This window comes from Plecotus auritus, assembly GCF_963455305.1.
Source record: "Plecotus auritus genome assembly, chromosome: 4".
Taxonomy (NCBI): Eukaryota; Metazoa; Chordata; class Mammalia; order Chiroptera; family Vespertilionidae; genus Plecotus; species Plecotus auritus.
In genome coordinates, this window is record NC_137775.1 from 110,512,475 (window position 1) to 110,531,496 (window position 19,022).

Sequence of the window (19,022 nt, forward strand, 5' to 3'; positions counted from 1 at the left end):
CTCTGAGAAGCAGGGGCTGCGTCGTTCTGGGGATGACCGAGAGGACATCAGTGGAAAGGGGTCACCTGGCCCCACGTAGCCAAGAGAATGTGGAAGTTACCAGTCAGGAAGAGGAGCGAGAACAAGGAAACGGCACCCAACGCCAGCCTCCCTCTGCACATCTGTCATTAGGCTGGATGGCACTACAGGATGGGGACCCGTGGGGAGGCCTGGCCAGGCCTGTGGTCACCTTTTATTCTCCAAGCAGCTCTGAGAAACCTCAGAGGCAGAGGGCCCTTCGAAGGACCGAGGGGCGTGGCCAGCCAGGGGAGGAGCAGCTTCCATAAGTGTGTGTCCAAGGAGGAGCTCCCTTCCTGCAGCATTGGGCTGTGCCCATGCCCTCCTGACACCACCTAGTCCTCTCTGAGAGATGGGGCCAAGTGCCTGGTCTCAGGCACATGCTGCTCCAAGGGCGTTTGTTCATCTCTCAGAACCACTGAAGGATGTCACTTAGACATCAGTAAGCAGTCTCCGCCCATGGGTACAGTCTTTGACACCCTGGCACCCGACTCTGCTGAGTGCTGCCGGGCCTCTGTCCCGAGCACTGAGCCTCACCACGGTGGCTGGGAAGGAAGCAAACCCAGGCGCCCCTCTGCCCACTCTCTCTGTCCCTTCTCCAGCAAACTCAGCCCCCCCCCACCCCACCCCCAGTCACCATGGCCTACTTGCCCTGCTTCAGCCCAGCATCCAATGTGTGACTTCACTGTCTTGGCCCTCCCTAATCCAAGCCCCAGCATCCCACTGACTTGGCTTCTGCATATACCGATCCTGAGTCCCTACACATACTCATCCTGGGTCCCTGCATACAACCACATCTTGGATAGGCTGCTCCAGACAACTGTCAACAGCTGGCTGGGCCGAAGCACAGCTGCAGTCCCTCTCCTTGGGGAGGGGCTTGGGCTGCTCTAGTTCACAAGCAGGCCACAGCAGCTGCAACAGTTTTCAGGCCCCATGACAGCCCTGGGATGCTGGGCTGGGACATGACAGGAGAAGCTGACCCTGCGCCAACAAGAGCTGCACGGAGGGACTCTGTTCGAGGCCAAGGAGCCAGACCCTGACAGAAGGGGAAAGGGTCAGCCTAGTTGGCATCTCTGACCTCGCAGACGAGGCTCTGCTCTGTGCCCTGTGCCAGGCTAGCTCCCAGGGCCGCACCACTGGGAGAGGGAGCCCGACGCGAGGAGAGTGGGAAGAGTGGCAAGAGCAGCAGCAGGGACAGAGCGTCAGGGCAGAGCAGCAGCGTTTCCCTCCGTCAGCAGAACAGGGGAGCGCTGTGGTGGTGGCAGCAGCGGCTGCTCAGGAGAGCGGTCACCACGGCTGCCTTTATTACCCACCATCAAACAGCAATTTCTTCCCCAGCCTCCTCACTAATTACCCAGCCAGCGTTCTCATCTCGTTTTATTACTGGAATTAACAACGAGTTCAGAGCGTGGAAAGCTATTAAGATGTGTGATTAAGCCACATTCAATTAGTTTCTACAAACAATTTAATTGATGTTGCAGATAGAATTAACAGAAGGTGATTGTGTGAATGGCTCTGCTGGATGCAAAATGGGGGAGGCTGTGGCAGCTCTCTTGGGCCAGGCGAGGATCGGGCGCGAGGTCCGAGGCTTGCCCACCAGCCCTTCCTCTGCACGCTCATCCAGCCCATCCAGCCCATCTAGCCCAACTGGCCTCCTTGGGCAGGTGAGTATCCAGCACGGCTGCCCTGGGGTTTCAGGTAAGAGCTGTCCTGGAGGGCAGCCGGCGAGGCCGAGGGTACTTGTGAGCAGGGCTGGAGTTCCCAAGGGTCCTTCCTCTGCACGGCGCTCTAGCAGGGCAGCTCACAGGGAGGCAGGGTGCCTGCTCACTGCTGGCAACTAGGAAGCTTGCTCAGGTTGGAAAAGATGGCAAAGGGGAGATGGAGGCAGGTAAACCAGCAACACGAATCTAGTGACGATCAAGGAAGGAGGTCAAGAAGAGGAGGGGCGGCCGAAGTAAAGCAGCCTCTGCTAGCAGCAAACTCAGGCCCCATTCATGGAACCGTACACAGGCCACTGGCTAGTCCTTCACATGGCCTTCCACCATTACCACAGTTCTGGATCTGATTCCTGTCTTCTGAATGAGACAAGAAGACCTACAGGGCATGATGCCACCATTTGCATGTGCCAGTCCCTCCTGGCATCCAGTGTGGGAGAAGGACATGCACTTTGACCCCAGAGCCAAAGCCCAGACTCTCAAAGGAGCTGCCCATTCAAGGTAGTCCTGCGGCTGGGAGAGCAAGAGTGGCCCTGGCTGGGGCCTGGTGTACTCGGCCAGCAGAGCCACCTGCCTCTTAGGCTCACGTTGCAAGAAAGCAAGAACAGGCTTGAGAGCTCCTGCGATCCTGTCCCAGGCCCTAAACACACTAAACTACACACAGCTCAAAGAGCATGGCGCTGGAAAGGGCTCCGAGGGGTCCAGACACCCAGCCTGGCCAACCTCCTTGTGTGACAAGGAGGGGCAACACTTACCCTGATGCTAACTTTCCGGGGGCTTTCTCAGCTGCCCTGAAGGAAGGTGCTCTTGGCACGTGCAAAAAATCTGGGGAGTGCTTAGAGTCAAAGTCACGTGTCCACGTCTTAGCCACTGGCTGGGTGACTTTGATGATCCAACAAAGCCCACTGAGCCTTGGCATGAAAGCAGCACTCCCTTGGGCCTTCACCCTCCCTTCCCAAACCCAAACCCAAGCCAAACACAGCACCACTCCCAACCCTCTCCTCTGTGTTTCAAGGCCCCTCCCCCACCCTTCCCTCACGCTGGGGTTTCTTCCTCCACAATCTGAGGCCTGGGGACAAGCACAGGGGACAGAACACAGCACCCAGCTAAGGCAGCACAAAGCAGAAGGAACAGGTAGGAGCAAAGCAAAGGGGAAAGGGTAAGCCCCCCGCCCCCAACCCTTGCACACAGGTGGGAGTAACTGGGTGCTTCAGAAAACCCAGTTCCCAGCTCAGCAGGCAAGACAGTGCCTAAGCAGAGAACATGCACATCCTGCCTTGGGTAGAGGAAGCTAAGAGGCACTGCTGTGGCCCAGGCCTGGGCATGGGCATGGCAGCCCTGGACTCCTCTTAAGAGACTCTGCACCCAAAGCTGCCCCTTGACTTTCTGAGACCCCTGTGCCTTGGTGTGAGTGTCTTTCCTAGTAACCCTGCTGCCTCTCATGGTGTCACCAACTCAGCAGCGGGACCAGGTCTGAGTGTGAGGAGGAGGCCAGAGTGGGAGAGAGGCAGCGCTGGGGAGCCTTCGTACTAAATATCCAAGGTCACCCGAGTGTGGCCCCTCCTCCAATCGCCAGGTATTCCAGCACCAGCTCCCAACCTGTGGATTCAGGGAGACCAGGAGCGAACAGTCCAACTAGTGCTGTCCCCTGGGACAAGAGGAGATCAAATAGGAGCCATCCTGGACTCTGGCCATCCTGGAAAGGGACTGCTTGCTGGTGCTCCCCAAGCCAGGCCTCCTCCACATGTTCTCAGCAGGGCTGCCTGGGTGGTGCTCTCAGGACCAGTTATCTCCAGCACCTCTGCCTTGTGCAGAATCAAAGGCAGGCGAGGGACCCTCTGAGGCAGGCCCCGGGCCGCTGGGCCGGGGGTGGGGCTGGCCCACTTGCTGTGCTTGAGGGGCTTCACAGGAGAACTCATTAGCCCCACAGTGGGGAGGTGACAGAGATGGATTCTGGTGACAGCTGTGTGCTGGAGCCACGCAGTGAGGGGAGGGGGATGAAGGAAGGGTGGTGGAGCCACAATCTACAATCATTGCAAACCCCGGCCACAGGCCACACACCCTCCAGACCCCTCTACCCACAAACAACATCACCCCACTCTCCTCTTCCCAGGACCTGTCCAAGTCCCAACACCATTCTCCACAGCCCTGGTTTCACTGCCCTCTAGCTCCCGCATCCCAGGCCCAGGGTGCCCCCACTGGTGTGGCTCCCTAAAGACACCTGGATGGTAACGTGGGCACCCCCAACTTTAGCAATTCTGTGTAAATGGGCCAAATCAGCTCTTCAAACAACTAGAATGTCAGATGTAAAACCTGACTGCCCACATCAGCCTAGCCTGGCTGACCATCCCAGAGGCCTTTTCTCCAACAGGCTCAGCCACAACTCAGAGCTTTAGGTAAGCGCTTGGCCTGGGCCTGGGTCTTGGGGTCTGTGCAGTTCCCAAGCCACCAAAGTGAAGTCCTTCAACTCAAGCAAGAATCCACTCAAACTCACTAAGGTCTCAGTCAGTTCCTGTCCCTCTGCCCACCCCCTGGACTCACATGCAGGCTGGGGTGGTAGGTGAGCAGCCCGTTGTCACACAGTGTCACGTACTTCTTCTTCCACTCCTTATTCAGGGACTTGCCGCTCCGCTTCAGCAGGATGCCCTGAGAACAGAGGCTGGATCAGAGACAGGCGCTAGCCCCCAGGGCCACCGCTCCAGGGGGGTATCCTCCTTCCCTTTTCTCCTGCCTGGGCCTCTCCAAGGGCACAGAGACCTCAGGTAGGCCTTGGCCTTCTACCCCCTGTGGTGGCCCCAGATTAGGACAGAAAATCCCCTAACCATCCCCAGAATGCCCAACTCTCCCAAGGTAGGCAGCAAGGACCCCCGCCATGAAGCCCAACAACCCGATTTCCCGTATAAGCAGGTAAGACACTCCGAGCATGGAGGTCACGTGAGCGAGGTTGGACAAGAGCTCATGAGAGCAAGGACTGCTGTGTGTTTTGTTCACTGATACACTCAGCATTGGGACAATGCCCGGGACACAGCAGACACCCAGGAAACATCTGGTGGATGGGTTAGGGAGAAACCAGACAAGATTGGCTGAAAGTGGGAAGAGGAAACAAGACCATACTCGAGGCCAGCCTTCGCTGCCTTCCTCTAACAACAAGCCCTGAAAACGCCCTCACCCACCTCTGGCTCTCTCTCTGCAATAACAAACTGTGAGTGAAGACAGGAGCTGGGGTGGGGAGAGGCCAAGGAGGGCTGTGAATGTATGAAGGTGGCAGATTCCCAGGACCAGCATGGCCCCCGTGGGCCACCTCCTCCCAAACTCAGGAGAGCTGAGAAGAGGCCATGCTCTCTGCCGGTGCTTGGACAAAACTACAGGGGACAGCCACACAGAGCCACAAACTGGAGGCCACAAACCGGATCGGCAATGGCTGGGCGATCAGGGACGCATCCCGAGTCCATCTCAATGGGAGTCAAAGTGGGGAGGGGCAGAGAGACAGACACTGTAATGGCTTCTCCTTTAGGAATGGAGGGCCCTGCCCTAAGAGAGAAAAGAGGAATTAAGAGGTCCAGGTGTGATGATTTCACTTACTACTATATGTGGAATCTAACAAGAAAATAAACTAACAGAAAACCATAGATACAGACAACAAATTAATGGTCACCAGGTGAGAGGGGGTTGGGGGAGGGGGAAAGTGAAGGGATATATAAAAATAGCCACAGGGATGTAAAGTACAACATAGGGAATACAGGCAACAATCTATATCATAAAAACCTAAGTGACCTTTACAGTGGAACGACCAGAACAACAGGTCGCTATGTTGCGCATTGACCACCAGGGGGCAGACGCTCAGTGCAGGAGCTGCCCCGTGGGGGTCAGTACACTCTCACAGGTGAGTGCTGCTCAGCCAGAAGCCGGGCTCACGGCTGGCAAGCGCAGCAGCAGTGGTGGGAGCCTCTACCGCCTCTGCGGCAGTGCTAAGGAGCAGCGAGCCGCGGTAAGGAGCAGTGAGCAGGTGGGCAGTAAGCGAGCGAGGGATCCCTAAGGGGACCCCCCCCCCATGCACAAATTTCGTGCACTGGGCCTCTAGTATTGTAATAACTCTGCATCGTGTCCGGTAGATACTAGAAATATCATCTTCATAAGGTATATGTCTAACTGCTGTGCTATACACCTGAAAATTATATAATACTGAATTTCAACTATAATTGAAATTTTTTTACAAAAGAGAGACTCAGGTGTGAGAAAGCAGGGGGTCCCTCCAGCATCGGCTGTGGCCCTGAGGCCCGAGGTGGGGGAACCCAGGCTCCATTCCACCTCCCCTCTGAATTCCGGGGAATACAATACTAGGTTCAGAGCAAGGAGATGAGCAAACAGGTGATTTTGGATTTCCTGCTTGATCTCCCCCAAGTAGGGACCAGGTGGAGGTAAGGGCCCTCCGCTCCAGTCTCCCAATTTTCAATAGATAGTACACATCCTTGCTGCCCCTCCTTCCTCCCTCCTCCTCCTGCTGCCCCCACCTGCGCCTGGAGATGGAGGACACATCCTGGTCCAAGTCAGCCTGACAGACAATATGGTCACAAGGTGCTTCTGAAGATACATGGACCTTCACACTACAAGGGGCGGCAGGAACATTTGGCCAGGGAAGGAGCCTTGGTGGCCTGCTTCTGGGGAAGGCATCCATCCCCTCACAGGCCAGGAAAGGGTGCCTGGCCCCCGTCTCCTGACTGAGTCCCTCCCCCAGTCTCATCAGTCTCATCTTGCTCCTGCTCAGGGAGGGCTCCCCTGCAACTCATCTCACTACCCCCCCACCCCAGCCTCCCTCTAGGGCAGCAGTCGCCAACCTTTCAGACCTCACAGACCACCAGTGGCGCCCGCTGCTCTAGGGTCCAGCCCGGGCTCCTGTCAAGGAAAAGGGAACCCAGCTATTCTCCCTCTTCTGCCACCAACTAGCCCTTCACAGCAAACAAGTTATGTCATTGCGTCGGCTGTTGCCCCTACAGACAGCGAGCGTGGCCTCACAAATGGCAGCTCTCCCTCCTCGGAGCAGGAGACCAGGAGCCACCGGGAGGCAGGTGGGGAGGGAACCCTTTCCTACCCAAACCCTGGCCTCTTCACCTGGTCTCTGGAGAGGGCAGCGGTAAAGAGGTCGCTCCTTAGCCTGAAGCCTGGAGGGGCATGCGAGGAGTGCCAGCTCCCAAAGAGAAGCCAGTGCAGCCGCCCGCCCACCCCCCCCACCCCACCCCCGTCTCCGCGCCTCTGCCTGTCACCTGCAGCGGTGGCAGGACCCGCCTGCCCTGCCGCCTGCCCACACCACCCGCGCCGGGCGTCGTGCGTTCCTGGGAGGAAGAAGGAGCTCCAGGGGTTCCTGCTCCCTCCCTGGCTGCACACGGCGGCGGAGCAGGAAGCAATCTGGGGCGGAATGGGAGCGGTGCTGAGGCGACAGCCCCCAGAGGACCCGTTCTGCCGCCGCCTCCCTCCCAGCTCCGCCAGCCGGCTTAATTGCGGAGTCCGGATTGATTGGGAATGCAAATGGCAACTGAAATGCAATCTCCACTCCCAGCAGGAGCAGGGGGGAGGGAAGGAGCGGGCGTTGGGAGGGTGGCCCTGGGCAGGGGGAGATGGGAGTGGAAGGAATGGCCCCCGGCTGGAAGAAGCCTCCACCCCAACAGCAGGCACTCCCCAAATGCCCTGTGTGACCCCTTGTGTCTGAGGTACCTGCTGCCTCCAGCAGGCAATGGGGCCCAGGGCCCGGGACTGTGCTGGGCTCCTTCCCCCAGTATCGGTCCTGCTGGGGGACCCTGAGGTTTAGGGCCTGTAACCTAGCTGTCTGCCTGGCCCAGCCCAGAGGCCCAGGTGCTGGCCACAGGGCTCCCACCCCCACCCCACAGCTCCTGCATCCCTGGCCAACTCTACCCCAGACAGGAAGGACTTGGGCTACCATTTTCTCACAGTGAGGGCCCAGGACCATGTCCTCATCATGTATTAAAGGTTAATGTGTACACATACCCAGGCAGGGAAAGAGTCCTCTGGGATCACAGTCACATCGCCCAGAAGAGCCTCCCAAGGAGGCGCTCGGTTTGCAGAGCCCCAGTGGCAGGCGTCTCTGGGTTTGTGGGGAGCTACAGGAGACTGGCGGCTGCCATTCCTCTCAGCCTTCTCACCTGGCCTCCCCGCATGCAGACCCAACTGGAGTGCAGTGACATCTCAAGGGAGGGCTGAAGCAGAAGCAGGACGTGCAGTGTCCCCATCCTGCCCTCTGGGACCCTGACCCACACCCTGGGCTCTCCGTTCTAAATGGACTTTCACACGAATTCTTGTCACACTCCCCATGGACCCCAGAAGCTTCAGCCTAGAGGGCCAGACCGGACCACAGGGCCCTAGCCAAGCTGAGCTCTGGTGCTCTGTGGTCAAAACCTGCCAACGTGGCCCCTGTAGACACGACATCTCTAACCACCAGCTCCCAAGAAGGTCTTTGCCTCGCCCAGCTCCTGTGGGTACAGCAAACTGACCACCAGGCCACAGTCCCCATCCTTGTGGGCACCTCAGCGCACAGGCTCCTGCCCAAGCCCCAAGAGGGACACCTCCTGGCTCTACCCTTGTGCAGCCAGCAGTTCTAGAGCCCTGTCCAGTACACCGCCATCTCTGCACAAAGACACCCCCATCACTCAAGTTCTTCCCAGCACAGGGACCCACACAAGAGGTCTGGGAGCCCTGCCAGGCAGTGACTCAGAAAGGAGTTAGGGAGAGACACCTCAACTAAGTTTATTCTTTACAAATGGGTAAGACTTTGCCATGGAACCTGTTAATTCTCTTCCTTTTTCTGGACCACAGTGCCCAGACTAAGATCTCTTGCAGAAATAGCAGGTCGCCCCCTCCAGGTGACCCAACTCCAGAACCACCAGCAGGAGAGCAACTGAAGGCAGCTCTCTGCTGCCCCCTGGTGGTGGTAAGGTACAGGCAAAGCCCCGAGAGCAGGCTGCTCCAGCCACAGGCTCAGATCTGCAGTAACAGACCGCAGTCCGGCTCTGGCTACCCTTCCCACCAGAGGTTAGTCCTTCTTAGTAGAACCTCAGGCCTGACAGGAGGGGATGCCCGCCTCTTACACCATCTCCCGTCACAGAGGCCTAGAAAAGACCATACTCTAGTGTTTCCTGGGCCTTGCCTCAGCTCCTCAGGCTTCAGGGGAAGGGTGTGCTGACCTGTTTAATGGGGATGGCCCGGCCACTCCCGATACTGTCCACCTTGCACTCGGCAGCCTTTTTCTCCCGGTCCAAGTCGGCACCCTTCCGAGACTGGAAGAGAAAAGAAGAGGAATGTTAAAGGGGCCCAGGGTCAGCGGGGGATAGCTGCCCACCTGGAATCCCCAACCCGCCCGCCCTCCCTCGGCCTGGACAGGCCCTAGCAGGGGCAGGGCCGGGGCGGCGGGACGGGGAAGGAACTGAGACCACGAGTATTCCAATGGGTTTATTCTTACACAGGGCACCATACAGAGCAGCACAGGTCACTGAGCCGGGACCGCCCCTTACAAAAGAGCAAGGACACGAAATACCAAGGGCGTGAAAGGCGCACAGCCCAGGGGGCTGGGGTGTGAGAGAAGGGAAGGGGTGAGGAGAGGTGGACGGTGGGACTGAGGAATGGCCAGGAGCACAGGGCACGACAATCGGGGAGAGCAAAGTCCAGAAGTGAGCGGGCAGTGGCCCGTCTGCGGCACAGATACCACACGGCATGTTGCGCCGAGCTCATCGGCGTGGCCCAAGGGGCACAGTGGATGGAGAGAGAGAGGAGAGAGGCCATAAGAGGCCCTGCGCCCCTGCCAGGCTCCTGGGGCAGAGCCGCCCCAATGCGGATCCTAGGAAACGGGGAGGCCAAGAGGGGGAAAGGCAAGCGCGCGGTGGTGCTGGCGTCCAGAGCAGAGCAGGAACGCAGAAGTCCATGCAGGAAGGAGCAGAGGAGGGGAGGGGCAGGAAAGCTCCCCCAGGAGCAGCTGGGCCGTGGGCGCTTGGACACCCCGCCCCTCTGGGCCATGTTGCCGGGCAGGCGTGGGGCCGAGCTCCCTTCTTGTCCATGCAGCGAGCCTGGCGCAGCGTCCAGCCGGGCCTGGTCCCCGGCAGCCCCCAGCCTCGGGCTCCAGCTTCCTAGCCTTCCCTGGGGGTGGGGGTTAGTTACAAAGGTTCCTGTGGGTCTCTGGAGTGGGGAGCACGGCGGCCGCTTCTCATCTGAGAGCAGTCCCAGGGCCCGGCCCGCCTCCGGCCCCGCACAGGGGAGAATGTCCAGAGGTGCTGTGTCACCACCTGGTCTTCTAATTTGGAAGGAGTTGGAAAGGCCTTTTTGTTGATGAAAAGTTGGAAACAGTGGCACATATCTGCAAATATCGAAAGAATAAAGATTTTGGCAAGTTATACTCAAGCCCCGCATAAGTTGGTCAGCACTGGTGAGGGCAGAGACCCAGGCGCCTGGGGAGAGATGGCAGCGGGATGAAAAGGAAGAGGAGGAGGAGGAGGCAGAGGAGGCGGCAGGGCAGCCGGCAGTCCATCTCAACCAGCGGGGAATGTTGAGGCTCATGTCCCTCCTGTTCACCCAGGCTGCCAGGAGCCAAGAGCACAGGTAGGGGGCAAAGTATAGCAGCACAAGGGGAGCACAGCCGAGGAGCAGGGAGAGCTGGGCCCAAGGCCACCGCCTGCAGCTCCAGCAGTGCCTGCCCCGGGCCTCCACTGGGTGCCACAGCCTCTGCCCCTTTGGCCCAGGGAGAAGGAAGGTGGATGGGATCCTGCCACTGGAGAGCGGGGAGGGAGGGGGGAATGGGGTGCAGCCTGCCCCAGCTAGACTGGCGAGCCGAGAGGTCCCCAACCACCAGAGGGTCCTGGGAGCCAGAGGGGCACACCCCCATGGCAGGAACCAGGGCAAGAGTGTCAACAAAACGAGTGCATGAAGTCATGGGGGAGACTGGAGATATAAACAGCCATGTCCAGTGGGAGGGTCACTAGGGCACCAGCTCCAGAGCAGCCGTGGCTCTGCCAGGGAGATGTTGAGGAGAGGGGTGGCCCCAACAGCAAGGATGAGAGGGGAGGTCCCGAGATGAACCCTTAGAGATGGGGGACATGTCTTGAGGCAGCCTCGGGAACAATGGCACAAGTGAGGTCACCATGGAAACAATGCAAGGGAAAAATAAGGTTGCCACCATGAAGATGGAGAGAATGGAAGGCCCTGCAGGAGGATGGCAGGCGGAGGCAGCAGTGGCAGCAGGCAGCAGAGGGGCACGGGGCAGGAAGCACGAAGGGGCCGTGGCGAGGAGGCCGGGAGCATGGCAAGGACAGAGAAGGAGGGTGTGCCCAAATGTGCAGAACTAGTAGCAAAGGAAGGTGAAGGTTAAGAATGGTATTGAGGGAGCAGGTGACGGAGGCAGGATGTGCAGAGGGCACGGACGGCGGTCACATAGGCACCCACAGGCTCTACAGTGGCGGCAGCAGCAGCAGCAGCAGCAGCAGCAGGTGGCACAAGCAGGCAGCCCAAGGCCCTGTGAGTCTCAATGGGTCTGAACAGAAATAAGAAGCTTCAAGTCTAGGCAGGGTCAAGGCTGGGAAGTGCAAGGCATGGCGGCAGCTGTCAGCAGCAAGAGGGTGGGTCAACATGGACAGGGAGGGAGTGTGTGGCAGGCACAGGGGACAGAGGCAGGCAGACTGGGCAGAAGTGTGCTGGGTGGGCAGGGGCGAGAATGAATGGGCAAGGCCTGGGAGCACTGGCTCTGCCGGACTGGTTCCTGAGAGCCTGGCTGGGGCCTGGCCTGGTGGGCAGACACAAGGCCGGGTGGAGAGCCCAGCCCTGATGCTCAGAAAGAGGCGCATGGAGTGACGCAGAAGGACAGGGCGATCTCCTGAGAATCCACGCGGCAGCTCACCCACCTGTGTCTGACCCAAGATCCTGGAATGGTCCAGCCAAGTCCCAGCTGGAGGGTGAGCATTTGGGGGTGGACTATGTGCCAGATGCTAGATCCTGGGCATGATAGACAGCAGGCTCAGGATACCTAAGAGCTTAGGGGCTGGGCCCCAAGCAGCAGGAGGCACATGGGGCCCTGGATGTGAGGTCTGCGGGGAAGGGAAGAACCGACCTGTGAGGTTAAAGGCAGGGTGGTGAGGCACAGGCTGGAGGCTTGGGAGAGATGTCTAAGGCTTTGCTAGACCAACCGCAGCGGCGGTAGGAAGCATGGGGTAACGGGAAAGACCAGAATGTGGACAGGAGGCCTGGGCCCTGGTTCAAGCTCTGCTGCTAGCTCTCTGTGTAGCCTTGGTGCACAACTTCGAAATCTAGGGTGTTGGGGCAGTGAGAGCAGATACCGCCAAAGATCCTTCAAGCTGGCCAAGAAGCCCTCAGGTGGCCGGGGCGGGGAGGTGTGTGCGGCAGGACAGGTGGGTCCATGTGGATGTGCTGAGGGCAGCCCATGTGGGCTCAGGAAGAGTCTGGGTGTGGATGAGGCGCCGGTTAGAACCTACTGAGCTGTGTGTGTCTGTGTGGATGGAGACTGCAGGTGGCTCCCCTCCTAGATGGCCCTGCCTGTTGGGTGGAGGCCGCTGGGCAGGTGGGAGGGGGCGGGGCACGGGCACGTACCGTGAAGATGTTGGAACGCCGCTTGGACTGCTTGCGGATGGGTGTGGGGGTGGAGGAGGCAGCGATGGTCTCGATGCGCAGCTCCCGCTGGCTGATGCTGGGGGTGGAGGGGACTGAGGACGAGTAGTCGCTGAATGCGCTGCTGCCGCCATTCGTGGCCTAAGGACAGAGAGGGCTGCTGAGGGCATGGCGGCTCTGGGGTGGGGTGCAGGGGCAGGCAGCAGGCAGGAGCCCTGCAGTATGGGGAGCCTGGCCTGGGGCTCATGGAACAGCAGAGGGGCCACTAGACAGAACCGAGGAGAGAGGCAGCATGGCCTGGAGGCCACCGCAGGGGGCTGCCAACCGTGCCCCCCAGGGATCTAATGAGAGGCTGTGGCTAGCAAGTCAGAATCAGTGGCTGAGGCTGGAAGTGAACTGCGGAGCCAGCTCACAGGAGGGCGTGACACGAGGTAGCAGGTCACCCTGGATGTGACATGTCAAGGATGCAGGAGGTCGGGCAGGGGAGGACGAAGTTTGCTTGTAAGAAGTGTGTGTGACAGGGGAAGGGACAAGGGAGAGCTGAGGCCGAGCACAGAACAGAACTCAGACCACTGTCAGAGGAGGTGGCAGGAGGGACAGGGCTGGGAAAAGGAGGAAAGACAAAAAAGATGACAAGGTAGGAGCAGAAAGCGCATGCCAGTGTCTACTCCAGGTCTCAGAACACACACAGTCCAGGGCCCTGATAGCCCCTTGATCCTCACCTGCACAAGGAGCAAAGGAGCTGCGCCCCCTCATCCATCAGAACCTCCCTGGCAGGGCCCACGTGCACAACTGAGGTAGAGTGCTCAGAGATGGTGAAGGAAGGCCTACATCTATGTCCCTACTGTTCTCCTCCATGAGGGATGCGTACAGGGAGAGCCTGGCTGCCTTCTAAAATGCTAAAGGGAGACATCTCTGAAAAAGCAACCGGGCTGCCAACAGTAAGCTGTGGCCGGGTGGGCCCTGGGCAGAAGTTAAGCAGCATCTGCCCGCTGGACCAGTCCATAGCACACCTGTGACAGCCCAGCGCTTCCGCAGAGCAGGGACAGAGTGGGAAAACACATGGAAGGAAGCTCTGGCCCATAAGCCAAGGGCCGAAAAATAACCAGGCAGTAGGCCAGGAAGTGGACAGATGTCAAAGTGGAATTATGGGAGGACACTGGAAGAATCTGGCTCAGAAGCACACCCCCGATACCCCACATGGCATGAAAACCATTGGTCCCTGTGGGGCAAGCACTGCCCTTCTAAACTCATACACTGACAGGGCCGACAGGTGGGGGGCCTGCTCACGCTCCCAGTTTTGCCAAGGGCTGGTTAGTCCCCAACAAGAACGCCTCTGTGCCTCCTGAGTCTGTTCCCCGGGCAGCGGCTCCTAAAACAGCCCTGACAGTGCTCCCCAGAGCAAGTGTTCTGCTGCCTCGGCTGCAGGGTAAGAGGGCGGTGAGTGGGGTGGGGCGCTAGCAGGAAGGCAGTCACCACGGGGTGCAGATGAGGCCAGGCCAGTCGCACAGGCTGCATGAATTTGAGCCAGGGCTTCCACACCGTCCACAAGGCAGGAGACCAGATGAGGAGGGGACAGGCAGGCAGACAGACAGTATGTGAGGCAGGGCTGAGGCGGAACGCGGGGAGGCTGCCGCACCTGGTTGATGTGCACGGCCGGGATGGAGGCAGCAGACACTGCCGAGTGGCTGGGGGAGTTGGGCAGTGACTTGCAGGGCCCGATGGCCAGCTGCTGCTTCTTCCGCAAAGCCACCACTTTCTGGGCCACTGCGGGGGACAGCACAATTACCCCTCTGGGGAGAAGGGAGAAGCCCAGCTTTGAGCCGCCTCCCCCCTCCCCCCCAGCACGTGCCGCTGGCCAGAGGGCCCTCCTGACCCACGGGGGAAGCAGGCCCACCCGGCGCCGAGTTACCGTCCTGGAAGACACGCTCCACATTGAGCCCGTAGGTGGCACACGTCTCATAGTAGGTGCAGCGCTTCAAGTCTGTGGACAGCTTGCGGGCCCTGCTGTCGTCGATGACCCGGGGGTTTGCGGCACTGATGGCATCTGTGGAGGCGCAGGGTGGGGATTAACTCAGCCTGTGGAGAAGCTGGGGCGCTGAGGCGAGGGCCTCTGGTCAGAGGCTGGGTGAGCACAGGAACCCAGGTGTCTGGCCTCGCGCCAGATCTGCCCCCGACTCGCTGAGTGGCAATGAGCCAGCCACTCGGTTAAACCATCTCAAAAAACATGGACCCTATTGGCCCGCTTCCCCCGTGGGTCAGGAGGCCCGCTCACCCTGTGTGCCCACCAGCACCATGGGCACCTCGCTGGCGTTGCGGAAGCTGCAGAGGCGCAGAAAGTAGTTGTATACCGTCTGGAAACTGATCTCATCCTCCAGGCTGAACACAAACACCACCGCATCCACCCAGGCAGCAAACTAGGGGGGACCAAACACAATTACCAGCCTCACCTGGTCAGGGCGGACTCTGTACCCCTCTCCCCACACACTCCATGGCCAGAGCTGGGCAGGAGCCTCACCTGGAGCTCAGGTGGGCCTCCTTCATCTCGGATCAGCAGCAGGTAACTCTGGCCATCCACCACAATCTCCTTCTTAAACCGACCCCCTAGGACAGAGTGCACAGTCAGGGCCACAGCTGGGAGAGACACCCACGGAGCCACGCAGAGAAGAAACGCACAGCTTCCAAGGAGACAGGAGCATGAGAAAGACGGGGCTCGAGCCCCTCACCCCCAGCGCAACCAGCCTGTAACGCTCACCTTCAGGGGACTCCTCCTGGACATAGGTCCCCGTCAGATAACGGTGCACAAGGGCTGACTTTCCACTAGACAGGTTCCCCACAATGCCCTGTGGGAGAGGAAGGGGCGGCAGCAGCGGTCAGAAGGCACAAGGGAGGAGATGGGGCAGGAAAGGCAGAAACCATAAGGACTGAGAAGGACCAGTGCTGAAGGGGGGAAGAGGGCCAGAAGGATGCTGCAGGGAGAGGCCTGGAGGAGGGGGAGACTGGAGGCAGGGAGCAACAGCCTGGCGGAGCCGAGCCCCCACCAGCCCCAGGGCTGCCCGGCCCTCCCCGCCTCACTCACCACTTTAAGCTCCGGCACCGAGCGGCTCAGGGTCCACTCCTGGCTGTTCACAAAGGAGTCTGCAGGAGAGAAGGCTGCCTGTCAGGACTGGGTGGCACCCACACCTGTGCCATCGGCTACCAGCTGTCTCCTATACTGCCCCTTCCTAGGCCCAGGCCAGAGGACTGTCCAAGGGGACCCCAATCCTCACCCCTAGTTCCTTAGGGAGCAGCAGGGAAGTGGAACATAGTGAAGACAGTGCTCAGGAGGAGGACACTGAGAGGTGTGGGCTGCCCCTTGGCCTGGACCTGGGTCCCTCCTCCTCTTACTGCTCCAGCAAAATAAGTAGCTCCACCTTGCACCACACCCAGCCTGGTTCCCCTGGGGCCCAGACAACAGGCCCAGGTGAGAGCAGCTCCAGCAGGTCTCAGCCCAGACCCACGCTGGGCTGGGTACTTGGCAGCTGGGCAGGGGGGCCAGCCTCCTGCAGCGAGTAGGAACGTCTCCCCTGTGCAGGGTGGGGCCACCCACCACATTCCTGCCAGGGTGAAGAGGGAGGAGCCCTTACCTGGCCCTGTTCTAAGACAGCCCTCCACCGGCAGCTCCTCCTTGCTGGGGAGGCCACCACCCTTCCTTCCCCGAGACCCGCCTCCCAGGCTTCCTCTTCAGTCCATTCTCAGACCAGGGCAGCGGGCCTGACATTGGCACTGTCTTGGGGAGGGAGAATGTGCTACCCAGAGCCCTCCGAGGGCTTGCACAACCTTCCTCATCTAGCGGCAATGGCAACCCCCTACCCCGGCCTGGGCCGCGCTTGCGTCCCCCGCCAGGCTCTCAAAGAGTAGTTATCGCACCAAACGACCCACTGGCCAACCGCGTCCACAGCAGCCCCTGCGCTCATCTGCAGAAGCAGCGGTAAAGGAGAGCCCAAGCCAGCCAGGAGCTAGAAAACAGAAATGCGTTCGGCCCCGCCCGAGGCTGCCCTGGGCCTCCACACTGCACGTGCCAAAAGCCTCGAAGGGGACCTTTGGCTGCAGCCTCCTACTCCACCAGGTCAGGGCCAGCGCTGGCACCAGGACCTCCTGGACGTCCTCCTGTCTCACTGCCACCTCCAGGGACCATCACCGCCCCAGAGCCCGCCTGGGCGCTGCCCTCACTCGGGCCGTCCCGCCATCCCTGGCCCCACGACACGCCCACCTCTCCCGGGAGGTTCCAGGCTCCCACCCGCTCTCAACGTGGACTCCAACTGGGAAGGACCCCGGCCGGGCGCTTCCTCTTACCGCTCGGCGCGCCCAAGAGCCCGGGAGCGGCGGCCGCCCGGCGGCTCCACAGCGGCTCGGGGGACGCGGGCTGCGGCGCGGGCTCCCTGCGGCGGAAGCGACTGGTGAGCATTTTCCAGAGGCCGGCGGCGGAGCGAGGACGACCGGGCTCCGGCGCGACGCGTGGGGCCTCGGCGCCCAGCAACAAGTCTCGGCGGCTGGGGAAGGCGCCAAGAGAGCTGGCGTCGCCGTCGCTGCGGGTGCGCGCGCGGGGCAAGGGCCCCGACTCCGAGCGCCGGATCTCCTGGCCGCGGCGCAGGCGGAAGCTGAAGCTCTTCTTCAGCGCCGACAGGCCGCGCCGGGGGCCCGGGGCTGCCCGCCCGCCGCCGCCGCCGCCGCCGCTGCTGCCGCGCCACACCTGCCAGCGCTGGCTGCTCCAGAGCGAGGCGCCCCGCAGGAAGCCGGCGCTGCCTGCGCGGCCCAGCCCCGCGCCCGTGCTGGCGGCCTCGGCTTCGGCCAGCTCCAGGCGGTTCACCTCCAGGAACGTCATGCTGGTGGGCCGCGGCCGCGGCGCCTGGGAGCCCCCGGAGCGGCTGCGCCGAGTCGGCGCGGGGCTGGGCGCGGCGGAGCCGGGGCGCTCGGAGGGCGCGGGCCCGAGGAACAGCGGGCGGCCGTCGGCGGGGCCTCGCCGGCCGCGGCGCGGGCGCAGGAAGCCGAGCAGCAGGCTGCGGGCGCCGGCGGGCGCCGGCCCCGGGTCCCCGGGGCACACGCTCAGTGGCCGTGCCGGCGGCTCGCGCCCAGCGCACAAGGCGGCCTGCAGGGCGGGGGCCGCGCGGTCGGCCGGCGTGCCGTGCAGGTCCAGCGAGTCGCAGACACTGAGGGCGCGGCGGCAGGCGGCGGGCCGCTCCCGGCTGTAGCTGTACCCGGGGGGCCAGCCCTGCTCCATGGTCAGGGCCCGCGGGCAAGGGCCAAGCCCATGGCGAGGGGCGCGGGGCGAGGCCCGGGCCGGGGCCGGGGCCGCGGCGCACGGACCTCCGGCCTCTGGGCACCTGGCATCGGTCGACTGAGTCCCACAACTCCTCCACCGCGCAGACGGCAAGCCCAGACCTGGAGAGGCCGGGAGCCTGCCCAGCAAGGAGAGATAGGCGGCAAGCCCGGCCTGGAACACCCCGGAACGGCGGCGCTGGGGAACCAGCCTACTGGGGCAGCCCCGGGAGCCCTCAGAAAACAGGAAATTCCAGCCCAGGGCTCCTCCTCGGATTGGAGCAGGTAGGTGAGGAGCTGTCATTAAGCGCAGGCCAAGGAACTAACAGTTCTTACTGGGACCACTCTGGACAGAAGTGGGCCACTCTTTCTCCAAAGGAAAAACCCGAAGGTGATACACCAGGGCCAGAATTAAGTAAAAGTGTAAAGTAAGCGTTAGGAGGCAAGTCATACACCCTCTCTGGGCCTTGGTCTCCTTATCTGTAAAATGGGAAGCCTAAATGAGGTGATCCTATCTTAGTTTCAGGCTCAGACATTCTGAGGCTGGGAAACCAGAGAATCAGAGTAGCTGGATGCTGCAGGGGAGCTGGCTGTTCTGTTCATGACCGAGGCTCTCTTCCTTGGTGACTGTAAAATCGTCCGGACTGGGTTGTGTTGTCCTGCCTAAGGGTAGGGGAAAATCCAAAGGTAACCTTTGGACTTGGACCATACAGCTCTTGACAAGGAAAACTCAACTTAAGGGTTCCTGAACGCTCTGGTCTGTAGCCCCTGGGTCTCAGAGGTGCCCAGAGGTTGACTGGCTGAGCAGAGGTGAAGAGCTGGCTTGCAGTGCATACGCGCTCTCTCCAAGCCCTTTGAATTTGCAGTGTGGGCTGCACCAGGCACTCATTAAACACTGGGCTCTCCCAGTCCTCCTCCAGCGCCCTGGAGAGGAGCCAGGATCCAGTTTACCATAATCGACAAGGACCCCAGGCAGATCAGGAGAAACCAGTTTTGGAAGTGGCAAAGATGAGGGGCTCTTTTCCTTTAAAGAGGTAATACTCCCAGGTTTCCTCCACCCCCCCCCCCCCAGTCCAACCCAACTCCCCACGTTCCTCTTAGCTTTAGAATGCCATGGTCCTAGTCAGAAGCAAAGTACAAGATAAAGTGGCACATTCCAGAGGGGGCTGGAGTGGGGTAAATGCCTGAGGAAGGCAGGGCCTCTCCATCCTAGGTGCTCAGGCAAAAAAGGGCTGGAAATTCCCAAGTCCCGGACTGGATTACCCGGAGAGGCCTGGGGTTGAAGTTGTTTTCTCTTGGGACTAGTCATTAACAGTGATGAGGCTGGCTTTGTCCTCT

At 60.7% G+C, this 19,022-nt stretch overlaps 1 protein-coding gene across 10 annotated transcripts in view; it reads right to left on the reverse strand.

Moving 5' to 3' along the window:
* Positions 1–19,022, reverse strand: part of AGAP3 (ArfGAP with GTPase domain, ankyrin repeat and PH domain 3) — a 56,932-nt gene that overhangs the window by 11,338 nt on the left and 26,572 nt on the right. For 4 of the 10 annotated variants that reach the window (XM_080665697.1, XM_080665695.1, XM_080665694.1 and 1 more), the window contains exons 2-10: positions 15,466–15,524; positions 15,142–15,229; positions 14,905–14,990; positions 14,662–14,803; positions 14,299–14,433; positions 14,026–14,153; positions 12,369–12,527; positions 8,966–9,058; positions 4,314–4,418 (exon numbers count right to left, since the gene is read on the reverse strand). In XM_080665697.1, coding sequence (XP_080521823.1) covers positions 4,314–4,418; positions 8,966–9,058; positions 12,369–12,527; positions 14,026–14,153; positions 14,299–14,433; positions 14,662–14,683 — 642 coding nt within the window. In that variant the 5' untranslated portion in view covers positions 14,684–14,803; positions 14,905–14,990; positions 15,142–15,229; positions 15,466–15,524. Of the gene's footprint in view, positions 1–4,313; positions 4,419–8,965; positions 9,059–9,215; positions 10,129–12,368; positions 12,528–14,025; positions 14,154–14,298; positions 14,434–14,661; positions 14,804–14,904; positions 14,991–15,141; positions 15,230–15,465; positions 15,525–16,721; positions 17,849–19,022 lie in introns of those variants that run through there. The other 6 variants (XM_080665691.1, XM_080665689.1, XM_080665692.1 and 3 more) reach the window with 5 other exon arrangements.